This window comes from Bombina bombina, chromosome 9, assembly GCF_027579735.1.
Source record: "Bombina bombina isolate aBomBom1 chromosome 9, aBomBom1.pri, whole genome shotgun sequence".
In the NCBI taxonomy this organism is placed as follows: Eukaryota; Metazoa; Chordata; class Amphibia; order Anura; family Bombinatoridae; genus Bombina; species Bombina bombina.
In genome coordinates, this window is record NC_069507.1 from 34,321,106 (window position 1) to 34,344,588 (window position 23,483).

Consider the following 23,483-nt stretch of genomic DNA (forward strand, 5'->3'; position numbering starts at 1 on the left):
ATGCTCAGTATGAGCTGGTGCCTCGGAAAGTAAGCATATAAAAATATTACGAACATTTGATATTTGCATGCTCTTTCTGAATCTTGAAAGTTTAATTTTGACTTAAAGGCACACTGAACCCAATTTTTTTTCTTTCATGATTTAGATGGAGCATGCAATTTTAATCAACTTTCTAATTTACTCCTATTATCAATTTTTCTTCCTTCTCTTGCTATCTTTATTTGAAAAAGAAGGCATCTAAGCTAAGGAGCCAGCAAATTTTTGGTTCAGAACAATGGACAGCACTTGTTTATTGGTGCTGTCCAATCAGCAAGGACAACCCAGTTTGTTCACCAAAAACGGGCCGGCATCTAAACTTACATTCTTGCTTTTCAAATAAACATACCAAGAGAATGAAGAACATTTGATAATAGGAATAAATTAGAAAGTTGCTTAAAATTGCATGCTCTATCTGAACCACGAAAGAAAAAATTTGGGTTCAGTGACCCTTTAAGTGTCTCTTTAATGACATTTCCCTCACTGGCAAAGATAATAGTTTTTTCTGCTAATGATTTTGTGCTTTAGATATTGAAGGTATTTTTAAAGGCATCACACAGCAAAGATGTTTCAAGTTAGGTCCTGGTCACTTATAGAAGATGCTGAAATATCACAGTAACAAAGGTTTATCAGAGAATGAATGCAACATTATTTTAGTTTCATGTTCTTGCTGTTATTTTTTTATTACAAAGAAAATATATCCAAAGAAATCCAAGGGAGAAAAGAAAGAAAATTTGGTGTCCATGTCGGCAAGAAATCAACTTTTTTTTTTTTATCTTTATAGGAAGATAGGAAAGAAGCTTCTGAATGAAACATTGTTACACAATTATGACATACTTTCAAGACTGGGCAAATCCACCACCTTCTTTGGACCTCTCGCTGGTAATGGTCTTTGATTTAATAATGTTTGAATAGAAAGTTATCCTTTATAGAGAACGTTAATGTTTTATGCATTTCTGTCTCTATCTCTCTATCTCTATCATCTCTCTCTCTCTCTCTCTCTCTCTCTCTCTCTCTCTCTCTCTCTCTCTCTCTCTCTCTCTCTCTCTCTATCTCTCTCTCTCTCACTATCTCTCTCTCTCTCTCTCTCTCTCTCTCTCTCTCTCTCTCTCTCTCTATCTATCTATCTCTCTCTATCATCTCTCTCTCTCTCTCTCTCTCTCTCTCTATCATCTCTATCTCTCTCTCTCTATCTCTATCTCTCTCCCTCTCTCTTTCTATCTCTATCTCTCTCTCTCTCTCTCTCTATCATCTCTCTCTCTCTTTCTATCTCTATCATCTCTCTCTCTCTCTCTCTCTCTCTCTATCATCTCTCTCTCTCTATCATCTCTATCTCTCTCTCTCTCTCTCTCTATCATCTCTATCTCTCTCTATCTCTCTCTATCTCTATCATCTCTCTCTCTCTCTCTCTCTCTCTCTATCATCTCTATCTCTCTCTATCTCTCTCTATCTCTCTCTCTCTCTCTTTCTCTCTCTCTCTCTCTCTCTCTCTATTATCTCTATCTCTCTCTCTCTTTCTATCTCTCTCTTTCAATCTCTATCATCTCTCTCTCTCTCTCTCTCTCTCTCTCTCTCTCTCTCTCTCTCTCTCTCTCTCCTTTCTATCTCTATCTCTATCATCTCTCTCTCTCTCGCTCTCTCTCTCACGTCACAACTGTCAATATCTTTTCTTCTTGTTTGTATAATTAAAGGGACATGAAACTCAATGTTTTTTTTCCATGATTTAGGTAGAACATACAATTTTAAACAACTTTCCAGATTAATTCTATTATCAAATGTGCTTCATTCTCTTGGTATCATTTGTTGAAGGAGCATCAATGCACTACTGGTTGCTGACTGAACACATGGGTAAGCCAATGATAATCGGTGTATATATATATATGCAGCCACCAATTAGCAGCTCGAACCTAGGTTCTTTGCTGCTCCTGAGCTTACCTAGATAAACCTTTCAGCAAAGGATAACAAGAGAAGGAAGCACATTTAATAATAAAAGTAAATTGGAAAGTTGTTTAAAATTGTATGTTCTGTCTAATAATTGAATGTCTAATTATGACTTTACTGTCCCTTTAAATATGATCTACAAGATTGGACCCACAGTGTACAATTAAAAACTTACCTCTTTCTCTTGTGTATTTTGTTAAAACTGAGTTCCTTTCTATGAGAATGAACTGAGGTAAACTGTGAATTTGTGTCTGCAGAAATAACATGCTACTTTGAATTTTAGACAGAGCATACCATTTTCAGATTTAATTCTGTTATCAAATTTGCTTCATTTTCTTGGTATCCTTTGTTGAAGGAGAGCAATAGGGTAAAAAAGTTTATATATCTGTCAAAATCAGATTAGGAAACTAGCACATCTTAAAACAAATTTCCCCAAAACGGTTTAAAATACTATATAAAATAGGTGGCGCAAAAAAATGCTGTTCCTAAGTTCAATTGGTGGAAAATATATAAATACGCACTCCAAATAAAATGTGTTCTTATACCATGCAGCTAAAATCCTTTAAAAAACACAAAAGTATATATATACGTTTATATCAAATCTGCATTTATTGTTAATGAATACCCCTTGGTACTTATCAAGGTTAAATTAAAATATTAGGTAAAATATGGTGGCATGATTATACAATAAAAAATAGAACATATATAAAATTCAGACACTGGTGTCTAGACTATGCAATATTAATACTAATTATCTAAAACTGATACAATTGGTTCATCACATTTATACAATATTATAGGTGATCAGGCTTGTGTGTACAATACCGCCAATATAATCCGATCTAAAGGGCTGGTGGATTTATCTGATACCAGTCTTATTACGGTGTCTATGTTTGGGCTATTTGATAATAGATGTTTATCAAAGTCTTGATAAAGGCTGTAAGCCGAAACGCGTAGACCCTGAAAACCACACCAGCTGGTAGCTGGTCTAACAGAAGGAGAGAAGACTGTTTACCTGAGATACGAAGTGTGCAAATATATGCTCACCCTGTATATGTGGAGGATTTATTTCTGACAAAGGAAGAAAACAAAGACCGAATCCTGTCAACCCAACGGATAAAAATCCTAGGATCAGATAAGGCAACCGGTAAATCATCAAACCCACCGACAGGAAAAGAGGACATCCTGACAACAGTGCACTGTTGAAACGACTCCTGAACCTACATCGAGGATAGCGGTTATTCCTTATCCGCCTAAGGTACTAATCTGGCCCCATAGGCTGAAGATCCACGTAAGTCAGACGTGTTTCAACTTGGGACATATTTGAATTTATCACTACGCTAATACAGCGATAACCAGTTATCAACATCTATTGTCAAATAGCCCAAACATAGAAACCGTAATAAGACTGATATCAGATAAATCCACCAGCCCTTTAGATCGCATTATATTGGTGGTATTGTACACAAGCCTGATCACCTATAATATTGTATAAATGTGATGAACCAATTGTATCAGTTTTAGATAATTAGTATTAATATTGCATAGTCTATACACCGGTGTCTGAATTTGATATATTTATATATGTTCTATTTTTATTGTATAATCATGCCACCATATTTTACCTAATATTTTAATTTAACCTTGATAAGTACCAAGGGGTATTCATTAACAATAAATGCAGATTTGATATAAACCTATATATATATATATATATATATATATATATATATATATATATATATATATATATATATATATATATATATATATATATATATATATATATACTTTTGTGTTTTTGAAGGAGAGCAATGCTTTACTGGGGTCTAGCTGAACACATTTGGTAAGACAGTGACAAGCAGCTAGCTCACAGTAGTGCATTTCTTCTGCGCCTACCTCTGTATACTTTTCAACAATAGATACCAAGAGAACAACGGAAATAAGATGAGAGGTAAATTGGAAAATTGTTAAAAATGGCATGTTCTTTCTGAATCATGAAAGTTTAATTTTGACTTTACTGTCCCTTTAATGCCATTGGTCCCATGCAAATCTATGTACACAGAATCAGTCCATACTAAGTTTCAAGATTCTCACTGAATAGAGTTGGACAAGGACCTAAGTGTGAAGAGAGAGGGGCAAGCATTAAAATAAAATATAATATTATTGTTTTAGTTAAAGGGATACTAAACCCAATGTTTTCATTAATGATTCAAATAGAGCCCGCAATATTAAGATACCTTCTAATTGACTCCTATTATCAATTTTTCTTTGTTCTCTTGCTATCTTTATTTTAAAAAGCAGGAATGTAAAGCATAGGATCTGGCCCATTTTTGGTTCAGAACCTGGGTTGCGCTTGCTTATTGGTGGACAAATATACCCATCAATAAGCAAGCGCTATCCAGGGTCCTGAACCAAAAATTGACTGACTGGATAGAAAGAGAATGAAGAAAAAATGATAATAGGAGTAGATTAGAAAGTTGCTTACAATTGCTGCTCTGACTCATAAAAGAAAACATTTGGGTTTAATATCCCTTTAAATAAAACTATTTAAATTGTTATTATTAAAGGGACATTATACATTCATTTTTTCTTTGCATAAATGTTTTGTAGATGATCTATTTATAAAGCCCATAAAGTTTGTTTTTTAAAATAAATGTATAGTTTTGCTTATTTTTAAATAACATTGCTCTGATTTTCAGACTCCTAACCAAGCCCCAAAGTTTTATGAGAATACTGAAGTATACCTGCTCCGGCTTGTTCCTGTTTGTGTAAAGGGTCTTTTCATATGCAAAAGAAGGGGGGGGGGGTCTTATTTGCCACTTGCAGTGGGCTTTCCAACTACCTTTTCAACAGAGCTAAACTGAGAGCTTCTAAATAAGTTTTTAAACAGTTTTATACTGGATTTTTATATCAGTATCTGTGCATCTTATTCTTTATAGTAGTGTCTATTACATGCAGTTATATGAAAATGAGGGTATACTGTCTCTTTAAGGTAATCATTATTTTTCTCCTTCCAATAAAGTACAGCTGAAAAGTTGATCAAATATAAATGATTAGCATATTAAATTGGAGATAGTTCCCCTCCCAATAATTTCATTCATTTAAATGATCTACCTAAGCATAGCTAATGATATATAACCAACTCAGTAATGGTCTGATATAACTGGAAACCTAATCTGAAAAGTTATTATTCTAAAAATGAAAACCTGATTTAACTCAAATCCACCCTGTTGTGGTCTCTTGGTTTAATCTGTTCTTGGTTTCTAGTTGGAAGTTATTCTGCTGTATTCATTCTGATGCTTAAAGGGACATGAAACCCAAACATTTTCTTTGATGATTCAGATAGATAATACAATTTTAAACAACTTTCCAATTTACTTCTATTATTTAATTTGCTTCCTTCTCTTGTTATCCTTTGCTGAAAGGTTTATCTAGGTAAACTCAGGAGCAGCAAATAACCTAGGTTCTAGCTGCTGATTGGTGGCTGCATATATATATATATATATATATATATATATATATATACCGATTGTCATTGGCTAACCCATGTGTTCAGATAGAAACCAGTAGTGCATTGCTGCTCCTTCAACAAATGATACAAAGAGAATGAAACAAATGATATAATAGAAGTAAATTAGAAATTTGTTTAAAATTTTATTATCTATCTGAGTCATGACAGAAAAGTTTTGGGTTTAATGTCCCTTTAATTTTACTGTTATTAAATTCCTATACAAACATCTTACAATTTGGAATTGATGCTATGAGCTGTCACCTTTGTGTGTTGCAGCTACAAGTGATACTTTATCCTCTTTCGGCCTGGAACTTTTGTTCTCTGAGTCAGGTCTAATGAAGATGAGTACATCTGATATAAGTTTACATCATCACAATCAACATATCAGAGCAATGCAGGTTTGTTTTGTATTATTATTATTATTTATTAGCTATGTTTTAGGGAATATTTAGGCCATAAACATATATACTGTTTAATCCTTAAGGTTTCTGTAGAATCTCAAGGTCTGGAGTCCTTGATAGGAGATGGTGCAGCTGAAGAGGAAAGTGATGTAGACGCCTCAGTTGGGATGTCGGCCATCTTGTTTGATGTACAGTTACGCCCAGTTGTATTTTTCAAAGGATACATGGATTTAATGTCTAAAGTGTTTGCGAGCAGCGGGGAGCCTACTAGTGTAGTGAAAGGAAATGTTCTTCTTATCGACCATCTTCAGGTAAGGTGGGGGAATCTCTCCAGCCTCCCTCCTCAAACACTGACTAAGAAATGCTGGTACCCAATAGATATGCACAGCCCAAACCTGGCATGAGGAGGTACCAGGGCTGGATTGGGAATAAAAAGCAGCCCTGGAAAAATATAACGACCAGCCCTATTTTCTGTTGAGTGGGTAGAATGCACATGCCGCATTGTTCTCAAAGGGGATTACTGGAACACTTCTTACTCAATATTTTCAGAATTAAATTACTTTGTATTAAATAAAAATGTTAGATTGAGGTTATATAGCAACCCTACAACCCAACTGCAACCATTAATCACCCCTTTAAATTGTAGCTTTCCAGCCCTAGCTGCTGCAGCCCACCGGGAAATCTCCTGGTATCTTGGTAGGCCAATCCAGCCCTGGGAGGCACTTTGCTAAATGACACCCCAATCACATACCCTTTAGATATAGTATGTTCCTGTTCAATCATTACAAGGTTTTTAATCACTCTTAAAATGCAATGTGATGAAGCTAGTACTCATGAGATTTAATTCTAATCTCTAGTCCAAAATCTAGAGGGGGTGGCATTTGTTCCTCTTGTTTATGGCAATAAGCTCCGTACCTGGTACAACTCTTAACTAAATTCACTGTAGAAATACAACTACAAGCAAATGGTAAATTAACTGGCACTTTAATTGTATCATTGAATGTATTTTTTTGTTGTTGCTTTTTTGCAGTGGTTGCCAATGCAGTCCGGGTTACAAGCCTTTATAGAATATCAGGGTGGGCTCGGATTAGAGATCTTGGCCAATATTGATGTCAGCATTTGGGAGCAGGAGTCCAAAACCAGCATCAATACTAAGTATGATATCAGATGTCTGAAAAGTTTAGATTCATGGTCACAGATGTGCAGTGTCAGCAGTGCCTCATTATCAGCCCTTTTTTCTCTCCAAAATATTGTGCAATAAATAGTGTTACTGTAACTCCCCTTAGATCATAAAACCCTTACACAGCTATTATCTTTTATTAGTTTGAAAATAGTCACTGATTTTTTTTGTCTTTATTTCACTTGAGATAAAATATTTATATACGTAAGAAATTCAAAGAAGATATTTTTCTGAAACATATGTACAGTTGTGTTGTAATTATAAAACCTTTTTTGTAACTGAGAAAAGTAAATCTATTTTATTGTGTAACAGTAAATTTCTTTTACAACTAGTATGAAATGAAATCACCTCTTTATAACTGCAGAAAGCGCAGATGGAGGTTTTAAATGGACAAAAAAAACAATATTTTGACACCTTTTTGTCTTTTATCAAGGCTGGGTTTTACATTAGACAAAGTAGGCATCTGCCTAGGGGCAGCGTATCTCAGAATGACATATTTTTTACTTGTTCTTTGATAGTGTTTTGAAATACACAAAAATGTAAAATATATATAAACATTGTGCTTGTTCCTCTCTCCACCCAGAAATACTGGACTACTAATTGCAATTTACTTTGTCCTATGTGCATTTAACTCAGTCTCCTCAGCATCTATTTTTTTTTTGGGCGGATTATCAGTGCTTTGTGACAATGTATAACTTTACTACAAACATTGTCACCAAGAAACATTCATTCTCCTAAACTTGCCTAAGTTTACTCTCTAACTCTTTTGTTGCTTAGCATTTTTCACACCCCTGTGCTAAGCTGATTTTTATATTTTTATGCTGCTTTATTAAAGGAACATGAAACACAAATTTTTTTCTTTCATGATTCAAATAGAACAATTTTTTTTTTTAAATATAATTTTTATTGTTTTTTTTTCCCCTTTTTTAACAACATTGTCGTCCAACCAATACAATAATATTCCAAAATTTGATACATAAACAATAAATAACTCCGTACATAATATACTATTTCCTTATAATATTATCTGCTATATATGCTGAGTGGGTCTATTCTAGAACAGCTAAGTTGATTACATGGCATAGTTTCTTAGCATATAATTTAATGTGTTAGGTGTTTAAGGAGTTTCGCAGCACCTTAATTTTATCCTAATCAATATGAGCATATAGACAATATCAACATCCAACATCTGAGATAGTAACCCATAATCTCATACATAAACAATAAACAACTCAATGCACATCGTAATACTTCAAAGTAATATTATCTATTGTAAATGCTACGTGAGTCTATTCTTGAAACAGCTGGAATAGTTACATAGCATAATTTCTTGGCATATGTTCTAGTATATAAGGTGCTTAAGGGGTTTCGCAGCATCTTAGTTCCAACTTAATCAAAAAATAACAAACAAAAAAAAAAAAATGAATATCGAAGAGGGAGACACAACCCCCGCCTTGCTAAGCCTATTCCTCCCCTCCCCCCTCACTCCAGGCCCACTCTACCAAATGCCCAAAATAACTATTTCGGAGTTTTGAAATGGGTTTATCATGACCTCTATTTCTGTTGGCGAGAAGCTTTTAATAAATTTTGACCACTTGCTAAAAAATGTTACAATCTCGCCTTCTGAGTTTAGGTCTGTGGCCAGTTGTTCTACCTTATATTGCTTTTTGAGATAGTTTTTAACTTTGTTCACTGTCGGTATAAATCTTGTTTTCCATTTTTTAAAAATCATATTCCTTGCGGCAAGAACTACTAGATTTAATATCTTGGCATCTCTAAAATCCTCCTTATTATTGGACAGAAAAATTATATTTGACGGCGTAAGTTTGAGGGGTTTAATTTTTACCACTTTCACTAGCCAGAACTCTAATTTGTGCCAGAATTGTTCTATTTTCGGACACAGCCACACCATGTGCAGTAAGTCAGCCGCTAGTAAACTACATTTTGGACAATTCCTAAAATCAACATTATTCCACCTAAATGCTTTATCTGGTGTGTAATAAATCTGATATATGAGCTTTGTATGGGACTCTCTCCAAGTTTCAGATATCGTGGTATTACGTAATAGCGTGAAGGATCTCACGATATGTGTATCTTTGTCTATATTCATAGACAGATAATCTGACCATTTTTGGGCTAGTTTTTCAACATTACTGTTACCCCTCTGCGAGTTCAGAAGGGTATACCATGGAGAGATGGAGGCACGACCAGCCTTGATCAGGGCCGGCCATGTCTCCAGTCTCCCCCATGTCCATTTCCAATCATATTGCGCACGCAGCAGTAAAGTGTAGTGCCTAGCCTGAAGGTAGGCAAAGAAATCTTGATTACTAAGATTAAATTCTACTTTCAGTTCTTGGAAAGATTTAATAGTTCCTGATTCTGCATGGTGAAGCTGTGCAACCTGCCTAAGCCCCTGCTCCTGCCACTTTCTCAAGTGCAAAGCTTGGGATCCTTCTTGGAATTCAATATTGCCTATAAAGGTTTGATACCTGGGAATGTTGGTATTTATTCCCAGTATTGTGCCTATCTTTTTCCATGCCTGAATTATTACATGTATAGTTTTAAATTTTCTCACTAGTTTGGGCACTAAGTGGAGCGGTGTATGTAAGAGCGACAGCGGCTTTAGAGGGAAAATTAAGCTATTCTCTAGCTCGTTATCTGTAAAGTAGTCAGCTTCTGCCACCCAATCTGCCGCAGTGCTACCCAAGAAAACCAAATTATAGAGATACAAATTTGGCAAAGCCAACCCAGCAAATTGCCTTGCCAGATATAATCTTTGCAGGGCAACTCTGGGTTTCCTTGATTGCCATATGAATTTCCGGAGTGCCATATTAAATTTCTTAATGTCTTGCGATTTTATAAAAAGTGGAAGGTTTTGGAGAATGTATGATATTTTTGGCAAGATTACCATTTTATATAAAGCAACACGCCCAGAGAGGGAGAGAGGTACATTCTGCCAATCTCTCATAAGTGAAAAGGCACGTGCAAAGATTGGTGTAACATTTAAGGAGTACCATTCCCGGGGATCTGCAGAGACAAGAATCCCCAAATATCTAAGCGATTTCAGAACCGTCTTAAATGGGTTATTTAAATATGACGTATCTTTCTTCCTTAACCATAGTATTTCAGTTTTTTGTTTATTCATTTTATACCCTGCGAATTGGCCAAATTGTTCAATTATGTTGAGAATTATTGGAATATTCAGGGAGGTATTGGAGGCGTAAACCAGCAGGTCGTCTGCATATAGAGACACTTTTAATTTGTGTTTATTGATCCTAATGCCTTCAATGTGGTTTGTGATTTTTATAGCTAGGGGTTCAATCGCCAAATCAAATAGCAGGGGAGAAAGCGGGCAGCCCTGTCTTGTACCCTGCTCTAAAGATATGCTCTGTGACTCTTGCCCGTGCATGACTAATTTTGATGTTGCCTGTTTGCACAAGTTATTTACTAGGTTCAGAAATTTATCTTGAAATCCAAATTGTTTCAATGTGGTAAGGATATGATCGTGGCTAATTCGATCAAACGCCTTCTCAGCGTCGATCGCTATAATCGCTGCGTCAGGTAAGCTTTCCATTAGCTTCCTTTCACTATTCTTAAAATAGTCAATGGATAAAAGAAGTTGTTTGATTATAGATGATGAGCTCCTTTTTGCAAGGAACCCAACCTGATTTTTATGAATTACTTCCCCTAAGCCTTTTTGCATTCTCTTTGCCAAAATTGAAGCGAATATTTTGTAGTCCGTGTTCAATAATGCAATAGGTCTATACGACTCTCTGCACTGTGGATCTTTATCAGCTTTGGGTATTAGTATGGTATGAGATGCTAAAAAACTGGGAGGTATTTGGTTATTCTGTTGAAAGAGATAGTTAAAAAGAGTGGTCAACTGTGGAGTGATCGCTTTACCTAGACTTTTATAAAATTCATTTGGATATGAATCGGGACCCGGCGCTTTGTCTTTTTTCAAGCTTTGTATTGCTTGGCTTACTTCCAGCTCTGTTATCGGGGCATTCAATCCCAGTTTAAATTCGGAGGATATTTTCGTGGGGGAGATATCTTTCCAGAAACTCTCCTTTATATCTATGTTTACTGGATTCGCCGCATAAATTGCTTTATAGTATGAAAAAAAAGATTCAGATATTTCCTCTGGCGAGGTGAGCAATGTATTATTAATTTGTATAGTTTCCACTGTTTTTGAAGATCTTGAATTCTTTAGCAGTTTGGCCAGCAATTTGCCCGATTTATTACCGAATTTGTAGAAGTTGGATTGATATCTTAGATCTGCTTGTGTTGCATTAAGAAGTAAGAGAGTATCCCTTTCTTCTTTAGCTTTAATGTATTTTCTCCAGTTCTCGTTGGAGGGTGTGTTTATGTACTTGTTGTAAGCATTGATTACCGTGTCAGTTACTTGTCTTTCCCTTCGGTGAGTTTTTTTTTTATATTTGCCATATACGCAATTATATCCCCCCTCAATACCGCTTTTGCTGTTTCCCACAGGATCAGAGGGCTAGCCACTGAGTCTTTGTTGTTCCGATAATAATCCCCCCACCTTTCCTCGAGCCACTCTCTGAATTTTGCGTTTTTGTCAAGATATTTGGGATAGTAAAACGCATGTCTTTTAGTGCCAATCTTTGAGGCTGGGATGTTTAAAGTAATTGGTGCGTGGTCTGATAATAAAATTTCGGGTATATGTGCTTTGGCCCCCCTATGATACAGGCTGTCATTAATTAGCATAAGATCAATTCTTGATAGGGATTTAGATGTTTTAGAGCAACATGTATAATTTCTACTATCTGGGTTTTGAACCCTCCAAATGTCTCTGACTGCCAGGTTTCGCGTAATGGATTTGAATAGTTTATTTTCCAGTTTGTCCTTTTTATTTATCTTCTGCTTCACTCCATGTCTGAATCTATCTATTGGAGCATGAGGGGTCATGTTGAAGTCCCCTGCTCTAACTATGTGACCTTCCGCTATTTGCAGAATTTTTGCTTGAAGAGTGTCCCAAAACCCATACTCAATTATATTTGGTGCATAGAGATTACATATAGTGAATATTGAGTTTATAATTTTCAACTTTATAATTATAAATCTGCTATCTGGATCAATCACTGTGTCTAGTTTTTCATATCTCAGTTCCTTCCTTATCAAGATTGCAACTCCCTTGCTCCTATTTACTGAGGGTGCAAAAATACTTTCTGCCACCCAGGTTGCTTTCAGTTTAAGTGATTCTTCTGCGTTAAGGTGTGTTTCCTGGAGTAGTGCTATAAAGGACTTAGTTTTCTGCAAGTGTGTCAAAATTATTTTCCGTTTGATAGGTGATGTGATCCCGCCAATATTCCATGAGGTGATTTTAATATCTTTAATCCTAAGGTTGTTCATATATCTCTAAGGGGATAAAAGAGCCTTTTGTATTCCTATGCCATCTGGGGTCCGTGGCGGGGGGGGGGAGGGAGGAGCAAAAAAGAAAATAATAAAAAAAAAAACACAACCAAAACGTCCGTTTACCATCAAAATAGATTTGGTGCAGTCCCTGTTCCTTACATTAATTTTAACAGTTATCCCCATGTTCAACTATCTTTTTTTCAGCATCAGCTGCTGAGTAAAAAAAAAAACGTTTGACCATCATGTGTAAGTTTAAGTTTAGCTGGGAAAATAACCATGGCTTGCCAGCCCATTTTCAACATCCTACCGCAAACTGAGGAGAGTTCCCTCCTCTTTGTGGAGGTTTCTATGGAAAAATCTTGAAATAACAAAATTTTATTCCCATTGTAAAAAATGGGTTGATGTTTTCGGTAGGATTGAAGAAACATCATTTTGTCCTGATAGTTCAGGAACTTTGCAATGATTGGTCTGGGTCTGGCTAGGTTAGATGAGGATTCGGGAGCCCTCCCCAGTCTGTGAACTCTTTCAATTGCAATAAGCGTTTGTGCTGGGGGGATTTTTAACAATTGTGGTAGGGTGTGTGTCATAATCTGCATGAGCTCATCCTGCTTGACTGATTCTGGAAGGCCAATAATTCTGAGGTTATTCCTCCTTGATCTGTTTTCTAAATCTTCTACTTTAGCTTTTAATTTCAGAATCTCAGAATAGTGATCTTCAATCTTTGTAAAATAACCATTTGACGCATCCTCTAAATTTGAGATTCTCTGTTCTGCTTCTTGGATTCTTTTCGAGAATTGTCTGACCTCTAAGGTCAGTAGAGAGATATCCTGTCTAATTTCAGTTTTTAGTAAGTCAAATTTTGGAGAAATGGCTTCTAATATACTTGCGACAAGGTTTGTTGATTCATTTGAAATCGTTAGATTTGGAGTCTTCGAGGGCGTTGATTCTATAAGTGTGTCTACCGGCGTCCCTGGGGGAGCTTTGTTCCTACGGTACTTTTTTGGCAGCCATGCCCGAAATATTTTTCCCCGTGAGTGATGGTGAGGTGATATATTTATCCATGCACAACTAAAAAATGTGAAAGAGGTTGTGTGAAGTAAAAACTAAGTGTGTTAGTGGTTTAGGGCGTGCCCTAGTGTGAAGGACGTGCTAAGTGAGAGAGCGAGAAAAAAAAAAAAAAAAAGAGGTGCCTGGGGAGTGAGGTGCAAGAGGGAAGTGTCTGTCTAGTAAGTGAATTGCCACAGAAGTGATAAGTAAGAGAAGAGAGCAAGAACCACTGTGCCTCTTCAAGAGTATAGTTAAGTGAATTGTAATAAGGTGATACTAGTTAATGACCTTTAGGTTTTGAAACCACGATACACCCGTGTGCAGACTATATTCTAGCGCCAAAAAACAGGGACACAAGGCTATCAGCACTTTTGACCCAAATCTAGACTGGATATTTTCCTATGGTACACTTGCTATTAAGCCAACAGCAGAGGATGAGCTCCTATCAGATCAAGATTATGCCATTAAATTTATTTTCTTTCTTCCCCTCTCCTTCCCCCTACTTTCTCCCCTGCCCCCCCGCTCCTCCCTTATTTAATAGATAATCCAATCTATGTTCATATCATAGTGCTAGATCCAGGGCTTAAAGCATTGTACCTGCCTGCCGATATCACTATTGATTTAATGGTAAACACTATCTCCTAATAGGCCAAAAGATTAATAAGAAAGCAGTATGGTAGAGGAAATTCTTAAATACCTTAGAATTGCTCTGGATTACTTCAGTACCTTTATTAAGTCCTAGACTTTAACCTTTAAACAGTTGCCTAACTCTAGTTCATCTCATAGATCCCCCTCTGAAGCATATGACCCACAGGTTGGATCACTTGGTGCTCTCAAAAAAAAATGGCTATAGGGAAATGAGCTAATTTAACTCTAACTTGTTCCCTGGGGCAGTGTATTATGCCTATACCTATATGAAATCAAATGCCTTTGATTCTAACCCTGCCTTTCCACAATTGTACCGTTTGATAGTTCAATAGTAAAAAGAGCCAACTGATTTTTTCCTCTTTTTATTTTTCCTTCTCACATTATTAAGGCAAGAATAAGCATTGTTAACCCTTCAGTTTGCCCAGCAGTAGTGTTATTAACCAGGTTTTATAGGTTTCAATAGGACTTGTTAAGACCATCAATTATTCTGCAGAACCAAAAAAAAAAAAAGAAAAAGAAAACAACAACAAGCAAAACAAAAACCGTGTCCCATGTATTCCTGTATTCCACGGGAAACATATTCACTTGGGTACATAGGATCTTAAACTCAACCCATACACATAGTACAATTATTATGTAAAATAATAGATTAGCATCTGAGCCAGCTTTTGTACAATTCACCAGCTAGCTCCCAAGCTTATAGCCCTGCAGTGCTTTTCAGTGTCTCTGGTAGCAAGAGAGGGGAGCTATTACAAAAAAAAAAAATGAGAAAAGAAAAGAAAACCCAGGTAAGTGTTCATGGACTAGATAAAGTCTAGTATCGATGATTCGCTGGGGGGTATTAAAGCAAAGTTATGTCACTTATGTTTTCTTTTCTTTCTTTTTTCTCTTTCCCTTCCCTTTTAAGGGGATGAGGCAGTAATTCAGATCTTGGGTTTTTATCCTTATTAATTCTTGCCCCACTCCTTCCCCCTTCAGGACTCAGTCAAACGACAAACTTGAGCCAGAGTTCAGTTGCTCATTTTAATACAAAGTTCCAGCCCTCGAGTTAAACTGCTAGCCAGTCCCCTCTTCCCTTCCCGGCATCTAGCGTGTGTGAGCAGGGTGGGAGCCATCCTGCACTTACCCGTCTTCGCCGTACGGCTCTGTGTCTCAGTTAACAGCCGGTGTGGTTCCTTTGGCCGTAGTTTACTGTTAGATACTGTTCCCGGCATAAGTTTTATTCGTCTTGGTTCCCGAGGGTTTTGCTGTTTCTTTACGCCCTAGATCAGCGCCTTGTCTTACAGGATCTGCCTCGCAGCATCGGTGGGGTAGACCTGCCGTTGCTGATAGGGGTGGAATCTCCTTCTGGTTGCCTCTCGCAGGGGCCCGGGTGGTCCGGGACTTGCGCTGCTGAATCCTCACTCGCAGCACCGGTGGGTGGGGAGAGCAGCTAATCCTGCAGAGCCTCGTCTTGGTTGCCGGTGCCACTCCGGCCGGACGCCCTTACGTCAGGGAACCCTCTGTAACGGTTACAGTTCCGATGACTGGGTTGGGTAAGTTGCGGGTGCTCACCACTGTATTGAGGCTGTCCTTGTATGTAAAGTCTCTGGGCTGCTTGCCCCACTCGAGTGGCAAAGTTGCGAGTGGGAGGCCCACCTTCAAATTTTCCTATGACTTCCACCAGGCACGGAGCTTACAAACGTAGTCTGCCACACAAAGTAAGCTCTTGGTGGGTCAGGTCTTGTTTAACGCAGGTGAAATCTTGCGCTGCCGGGGTGGCACAGGACGGATGATCTTTTTCTGTGCTGTAGCAGGGCTTCCCGTAGGGGATAGCCAGGCGTGAAAAAAAAACGCCTAGAAACAAGCTACAGGGAATGGTAGCCTGGAGCACACTTTCTTACTCCAGACTCCTCCTCTTCCTCCCAGCGTCTCAAATAGAACAATTTTAAACAACTTTCCAATTTACTTCTATTATGCAATTTGCTTAGTTTTTTTTTGTATCCTTTGCTGAAAAGGATACCTAGGTAGGCTGAAGAGTTGGGAACTAGCTGCGGATTTGTGACTGTACATATATGTCTATTGTCATTGGCTTACTAATGTGTTCAGCTAGCTCCCAGTAGTGCATTACTGCTCCTTCAATAGAGGATACAAGTGAACAATGCTAAGTTGATAATAGAAGTATATTGATTAAAAATGTCTGTTCTATCTGAACCATAAAAGAAGACCCACACTATATATTTTCCAGCAGGCCCAGCAGATTCAGTAGATTACATTATTAGGTTTAGATTTCATTTTACGTGAGGAGGCTGCAATAAAAAAATGTAAAACAAATGTATATTTTGGTTAAGCTTTTAGTAAATAGCATAAGTTTACTACATTGTTATTAAGGGCATCTACATTTAAAGAGGGGCCCATTCAGGCTTTTAGGGTTGTAATAAAAACAAGAGGCTCCATTTGCACCAGAATAGGAATAAAAATATATTTTTCATGCTAGGGGATCACCCAGCTACACTTACTAAACTGTATTGGGAGTCTCTAAACATTTTAATTTTTTTTATTATTTGTCCCTAAAGAGACCGCCCCTAGTTAAACCCTTCTTGTGTTTGTTTTAACAAAAAAAAAGGGGGGGGGGTTGTGCATTTTAAGAGTAAGCGATTCTCTTTCAAATGAGGGGGTCTTGATTTATTTGCTAAGGGATCTGCGATCGAGAGGGTTGAATAACTTTGCAGCTACTGTGACTCTACCCATAAGTGATGTCACCTGCACTCTCAATAAAGGCTTGGGAGTGCCGCCCACTAGGCCGCTTATAAGCCCCGGCCTGTAGTGCAGGGGATTGCGGTAAACAGCTTCTGATCAGCGATTCCCCTACATGACGAGAACAGCTCTTCACGCATACACAGGCTGCGATGCGCATGATGACAATGATTTGTCATGAGCATCAAAGTGGCTAACAAAGGATACCAAGAGAATTAAGTCAATTTAATAATTAGAAGTAAAATTGATTTTTTTTTTTTTTTTAATTGCATCAAAATTGAATTTTCACAGTCTCTTAAAGGGATACTAAACCCAAATTTTTTTCTTTCATGAAATTTGAAGCAACTTTCTAATTGACTTGTATTATCAATTTTTCTTCATTCTCTTGCTATCTTTATTTAAAAAGCAGGAATGTAAATCTTAGCAGCCAGCCCACTTTAGGTTCAGCACCATGGATAGCGCTTGCTTATTGGTAGCAAATATTTAGTCACCAATACGCAAGCATAACCCAGGTTCTCAACCAAAAATCGTCCGGCTCCTAAGCATCACATTTCTGCTATTTAAATAAAGATTGCAAGAGAATGAAGAAAAATTGATAAACCAGAGTAAAATAGAAAGTTGTTTAAAATTGCTGCTCTATCTGAATCATAAAAGAAAAAACATTGGGTTTAGTGTCCCTTTGTATTTTTTTTTAATTTTCTTCTAATTTTCACCAAATAAAGAAAATACATTTTAGTTATAGTTTTTGTGAAAATTAACTGCATTCTTTTAATGTTTTTATGAGAATGAATCCACCCTAATTCACTTAGCAGTTTTTATTGTTCACCACTAGAGGGAGCTGTTGGAGCTCAGAATTTATTCTCATAATTTCCCTCTCAGTGTTTGAATTTTCAATATGTCAGAAATTATTGTTATTTTATATGATGAATTATCTTGGTATTCCAAATTATAATTCACTTACTAACCAGGAAACCAACCAGACTTGTAAATCGGTATGTTCTGGTTTTCGTTTATTAAAACTCAGAATGTTTTTATATCATATTAAAATATGATCTCTTTCTTACAAATGTATATTTTTATAGGGAGAGTTATAAATGTTTATAGATTTTTATTTACACATGTGTATATATTTATTGTAACTGCATTGCCCAATTACTATGATATGTTTTGTGCTCCGATAACGTGATACCAGGTGCCAGTTTTAATTAGTCTCTGTTTATTTGCGTAGCGTAGTAACCTCACGTACTGGCATCGCTGACAGACATATAAAAAACTCTTAGCTTCAGGTTATTAAAATTTTATTTGACATCTCATTTTTTGGAATAAATATTGTTTTTTTTTCTCCTTTTTACAAAAAGCGACACAGCTGTAGTTATTGTGATGATTTGTAGCTTAGAAACCTCAGGGGACCTGTAATTGGACAGTTCCTAATAAACAATACTAAAGTCCAATTATCTTCTGAATACTAAGGGTTAAAATATTTCCATGTAAAAACATTAGTTGAAGTTACATACAAGTGAACTTTTAACCCTTTATTAGAGTTCCACAGTCCTGTGTATTTGACTTATATGCTTTAAAAATTAAAGGGGCATGAAAATGACAATCTAACGCACATATTGTATACATTTTAAAACAATGTCATTTTTATATTATTGACTCTATGGGTTAAACACATAGGTAAAGTCCCATTTGGAAGTTGGAAAGATTACAGTTCCCAAGCAGGACATAGCCAGTAATTAGTAGCTTTGTGTAACTGTTGATCCTCACTGGCTCATCAGCTGTGCGCTGCTCAGGTGCTGCATTGCTTGCCGCTTCTAGTGGAACCCTTTTACAGGCAATAAACACCTGCTGTAATGGATAAGAGTTCTTTTTGAAAGAGGAGGGCATATTAAAAGTGATTGCAGTCTTAGGCCTAGATTTGGAGTTCGGCGGTAGCCGTCAAAACCAGCGTGTTAGAGGCTCCTAACGCTGGTTTTGGCCGCCCGCTGGTATTTGGAGTCAGTGATTAAAGGGTCTAACGCTCACTTTTCAGCCGCGACTTTTCCATACCGCAGATCCCCCTACGCCATTTGCGTATCCTATCTTTTCAATGGGATCTTCCTAACGCCGGTATTTAGAGTCGTTTCTGAAGTGAGCGTTAGAGCTCTAACGACAAAATTCCAGCCGCCTGAAAATAGCAGGAGTTAAGAGCTTTCTGGCTAACGCCGGTTCATAAAGCTCTTAACTACTGTGCCCTAAAGTACACTAACACCCATAAACTACCTATGTACCCCTAAACCGAGCTCCCCCCACATCGCCGCCACTCGATTAAAATTTTTAACCCCTAATCTGCCGACCGCCACCTACGTTATCCTTATGTACCCCTAATCTGCTGCCCCTAACCCCGCCGACCCCTGTATTACATTTATTAACCCCTAACCTGCCCCCCACAACGTCGCCGCCAGCTACTTAAAATAATTAACCCCTAATCTTCCGACCGCAAAGCGCCGCCACCTACGTTATCCCTATGTACCCCTAATCTTTTGCCCCTAACACCGCCGACCCCTATATTATATTTATTAACCCCTAATCTGCCCCCCTCAACGTCGCCGACACCTGCCTACACTTATTAACTCCTAATCTGCCGAGCGGACCTGAGCGCTACTATAATAAAGTTATTAACCCCTAACCCGCCTCACTAACCCTATAATAAATAGTATTAACCCCCTAATCTGCCCTCCCTAACATCGCCGACACCTAACTTCAATTATTAACCCCTAATCTGACGACCGGAGCTCACCGCTATTCTAATAAATGTATTAACCCCTAAAGCTAAGTCTAACCCTAACACTAACACCCCCCTAACTTAAATATAATTTACATCTAACGAAATAAATGAACTCTTATTAAATAAATGATTCCTATTTAAAGCTAAATACTTACCTGTAAAATAAATCCTAATATAGCTACAATATAAATTATAATTACATTGTAGCTATTTTAGGATTAATATTTATTTTACAGGCAACTTTGTAATTATTTTAACCAGGTACAATAGCTATTAAATAGTTAAGAACTATTTAATAGTTACCTAGTTAAAATAATAACAAATTTACCTGTAAAATAAATCCTAACCTAAGATATAATTAAACCTAACACTACCCTATCAATAAAATAATTAAATAAACTACCTACAATTACCTACAATTAACCTAACACTACACTATCAATAAATTAATTAAACACAATTGCTACAAATAAATAAAATTAAATAAACTATCTAAAGTACAAAAAATAAAAAAGAACTAAGTTACAAAAAATAAAAAAATATTTACAAACATAAGAAAAATATTACAACAATTTTAAACTAATTACACCTACTCTAAGCCCCCTAATAAAATAACAAAGCCCCCCAAAATAAAAAATTCCCTACCCTATTCTAAATTAAAAAAGTTACAAGCTCTTTTACCTTACCAGCCCTGAACAGGGCCCTTTGCGGGGCATGCCCCAAGAATTTCAGCTCTTTTGCCTGTAAAAGAATAAATACAATACCCCCCCCCAACATTACAACCCACCACCCACATACCCCTAATCTAACCCAAACCCCCCTTAAATAAACCTAACACTAAGCCCCTGAAGATCTTCCTACCTTGTCTTCACCTCACCGGGTATAATTGATCGGTCCTGGCTCCGATATCTTCATCCAACCCAAGCGGGGGCTAGACATCCACTGAAGAAGTCCAGAAGAGGCTCCAAAGTCTTCCTCCTATCCGGCAAGAAGAGGACATCCGGACCGGCAAACATCTTCTCCAAGCGGCATCTTCGATCTTCTTCCATCCGGTGCGGAGCGGGTCCATCTTGAAGCAGGCGACGCGGATCCATCCTCTTCTTCCGTTGTCTCCCGACTAATGACGGTTCCTTTAAGGGACGTCATCCAAGATGGCGTCCCTCGAATTCCGATTGGCTGATAGGATTCTATCAGCCAATCGGAATTAAGGTAGGAATTTTCTGATTGGCTGATGGAATCAGCCAATCAGAATCAAGTTCAATCCGATTGGCTGATCCAATCAGCCAATCAGATTGAGCTCGCATTCTATTGGCTGTTCCGATCAGCCAATAGAATGCAAGCTTAATCTGATTGGCTGATTGGATCAGCCAATCGGATTGAACTTGATTCTGATTGGCTGATTCCATCAGCCAATCAGAAAATTCCTACCTTAATTCCGATTGGCTGATAGAATCCTATCAGCCAATCGGAATTCGAGGGATGCCATCTTGGATGACGTCCCTTAAAGGAACCGTCATTAGTCGGGAGACAACGGAAGAAGAGGATGGATCCGCGTCGCCTGCTTCAAGATGGACCCGCTCCGCACCGGATGGAAGAAGATCGAAGATGCCGCTTGGAGAAGATGTTTGCCGGTCCGGATGTCCTCTTCTTGCCGGATAGGAGGAAGACTTTGGAGCCTCTTCTGGACCTCTTCAGCACCGGATGATGGATCGCCAACCCCCGCTTGGGTTGGATGAAGATGTTGGAGCCAGGACGGATCGGTGAACCTGGTATGGTGAAGACAAGGTAGGAAGATCTTCAGGGGCTTAGTGTTAGGTTTATTTAAGGGGGGTTTGGGTTAGATTAGGGGTATGTGGGTGGTGGGTTGTAATGTTGGGGGGGGGTATTGTATTTATTCTTTTACAGGCAAAAGAGCTGAAATTCTTGGGGCATGCCCCGCAAAGGGCCCTGTTCAGGGCTGGTAAGGTAAAAGAGCTTGTAACTTTTTTAATTTAGAATAGGGTAGGGAATTTTTTATTTTGGGGGGCTTTGTTATTTTATTAGGGGGCTTAGAGTAGGTGTAATTAGTTTAAAATTGTTGTAATATTTTTCTTATGTTTGTAAATATTTTTTTATTTTTGTAACTTAGTTCTTTTTTATTTTTTGTACTTTAGATAGTTTATTTAATTTTATTTATTTGTAGCAATTGTGTTTAATTAATTTATTGATAGTGTAGTGTTAGGTTAATTGTAGGTAATTGTAGGTAGTTTATTTAATTATTTTATTGATAGGGTAGTGTTAGGTTTAATTATATCTTAGGTTAGGATTTATTTTACAGGTAAATTTGTTATTATTTTAACTAGGTAACTATTAAATAGTTCTTAACTATTTAATAGCTATTGTACCTGGTTAAAATAATTACAAAGTTGCCTGTAAAATAAATATTAATCCTAAAATAGCTACAATGTAATTATAATTTATATTGTAGCTATATTAGGATTTATTTTACAGGTAAGTATTTAGCTTTAAATAGGAATCATTTATTTAATAAGAGTTCATTTATTTCGTTAGATGTAAATTATATTTAAGTTATGGGGGTGTTAGTGTTAGGGTTAGACTTAGCGTTAGGGGTTAATACATTTATTAGAATAGCGGTGAGGTCCGCTCGGAAGATTAGGGGTTAATAATTGAAGGTAGGTGTCGACGATGTTAGGGAGGGCAGATTAGGGGTTAATACTATTTATGATAGGGTTAGTGAGGCGGATTAGGGGTTAATAACTTTATTATAGTAGCGCTCAGGTCCGCTCGGCAGATTAGGAGTTAATAAGTGTAGGCAGGTGTCGGCGACGTTGAGGGGGGCAGATTAGGGGTTAATAAATATAATATAGGGGTCGGCGATGTTAGGGCAGCAGATTAGGGGTACATAGGGATAACGTAGGTTGCGGCGGTTTACGGAGCGGCAGATTAGGGGTTAAAAAAAATATGCAGGGGTCAGCGATAGCGGGGGCGGCAGATTAGGGGTTAATAAGTGTAAGGCTAGGGGTGTTTAGACTCGGGGTACATGTTAGAATGTTAGGTGCAGACGTAGGAAGTGTTTCCCCATAGGAAACAATGGGGCTGCGTTAGGAGCTGAACGCTGCTTTTTTGCAGGTGTTAGGTTTTTTTTCAGCTCAAACAGCCCCATTGTTTCCTATGGGAGAATCGTGCACGAGCACGTTTTTGAGGCCGGCCGCGTCCGTAAGCAACTCTGGTATCGAGAGTTGCATTTGCGGTAAAAATGCTCTACGCTCCTTTTTTGGAGCCTAACGCAGCATTTGTTTGAACTCTCGATACCAGAGTTAAATTTATGGTGCGGCCAGAAAAAAGCCCGCGTAGCGTTAACAGCCCATCTACCGCCAAACTCCAAATCTAGGCCTTAGAAAGCAGATGTTCCTGTGGTGAACAAATAAATGTTTTCTTGCATATGGAGGTGTGGCACTAACCACCAATAATGTATCAGCCAGTGAGCAATTTGTCACTAGAAATCAGTTATGCATAAATACGCCCTTTAACTTTACTCATGCAAACAAAAATATGCTTCACATGATTTTCAGTTGTTTTTTTGTTTTGTTACTTATTTATTCTGTTGTTAATTTGTGAAATCATATTTTATTACAACTCTCTCTAGTTTTGCAAGAGACGTATTGACCCATTGGTCCCCATAAGGGAAGTCAATGACTGCGTCACAATGCATGCAGCCATCTCTGGAAGCCAGAATTCTAATATTGCTGTAGTGACGCACTATTTCTACGCTGCTGTTAGAACAGGCTACAGTTTTCTATTTGACACAGAGTTACTGCTGCTGGATTTAGAAAA

General features: G+C 37.5%; 1 protein-coding gene across 2 annotated transcripts in view; it reads left to right on the top strand.

Moving 5' to 3' along the window:
- LOC128639835 (microsomal triglyceride transfer protein) overlaps positions 1-23,483 on the top strand; it is a 95,815-nt gene that overhangs the window by 56,133 nt on the left and 16,199 nt on the right. For both annotated transcript variants that reach the window (XR_008399265.1, XM_053692033.1), the window contains exons 13-16: positions 821-918; positions 5,768-5,889; positions 5,976-6,203; positions 6,923-7,047. Coding sequence is in view for 1 of the 2 variants with exons in the window: in XM_053692033.1 (XP_053548008.1) it covers positions 821-918; positions 5,768-5,889; positions 5,976-6,203; positions 6,923-7,047 (573 nt within the window). In the remaining variant the exon portion in view is untranslated. The remainder of the gene's footprint in view (positions 1-820; positions 919-5,767; positions 5,890-5,975; positions 6,204-6,922; positions 7,048-23,483) is intronic.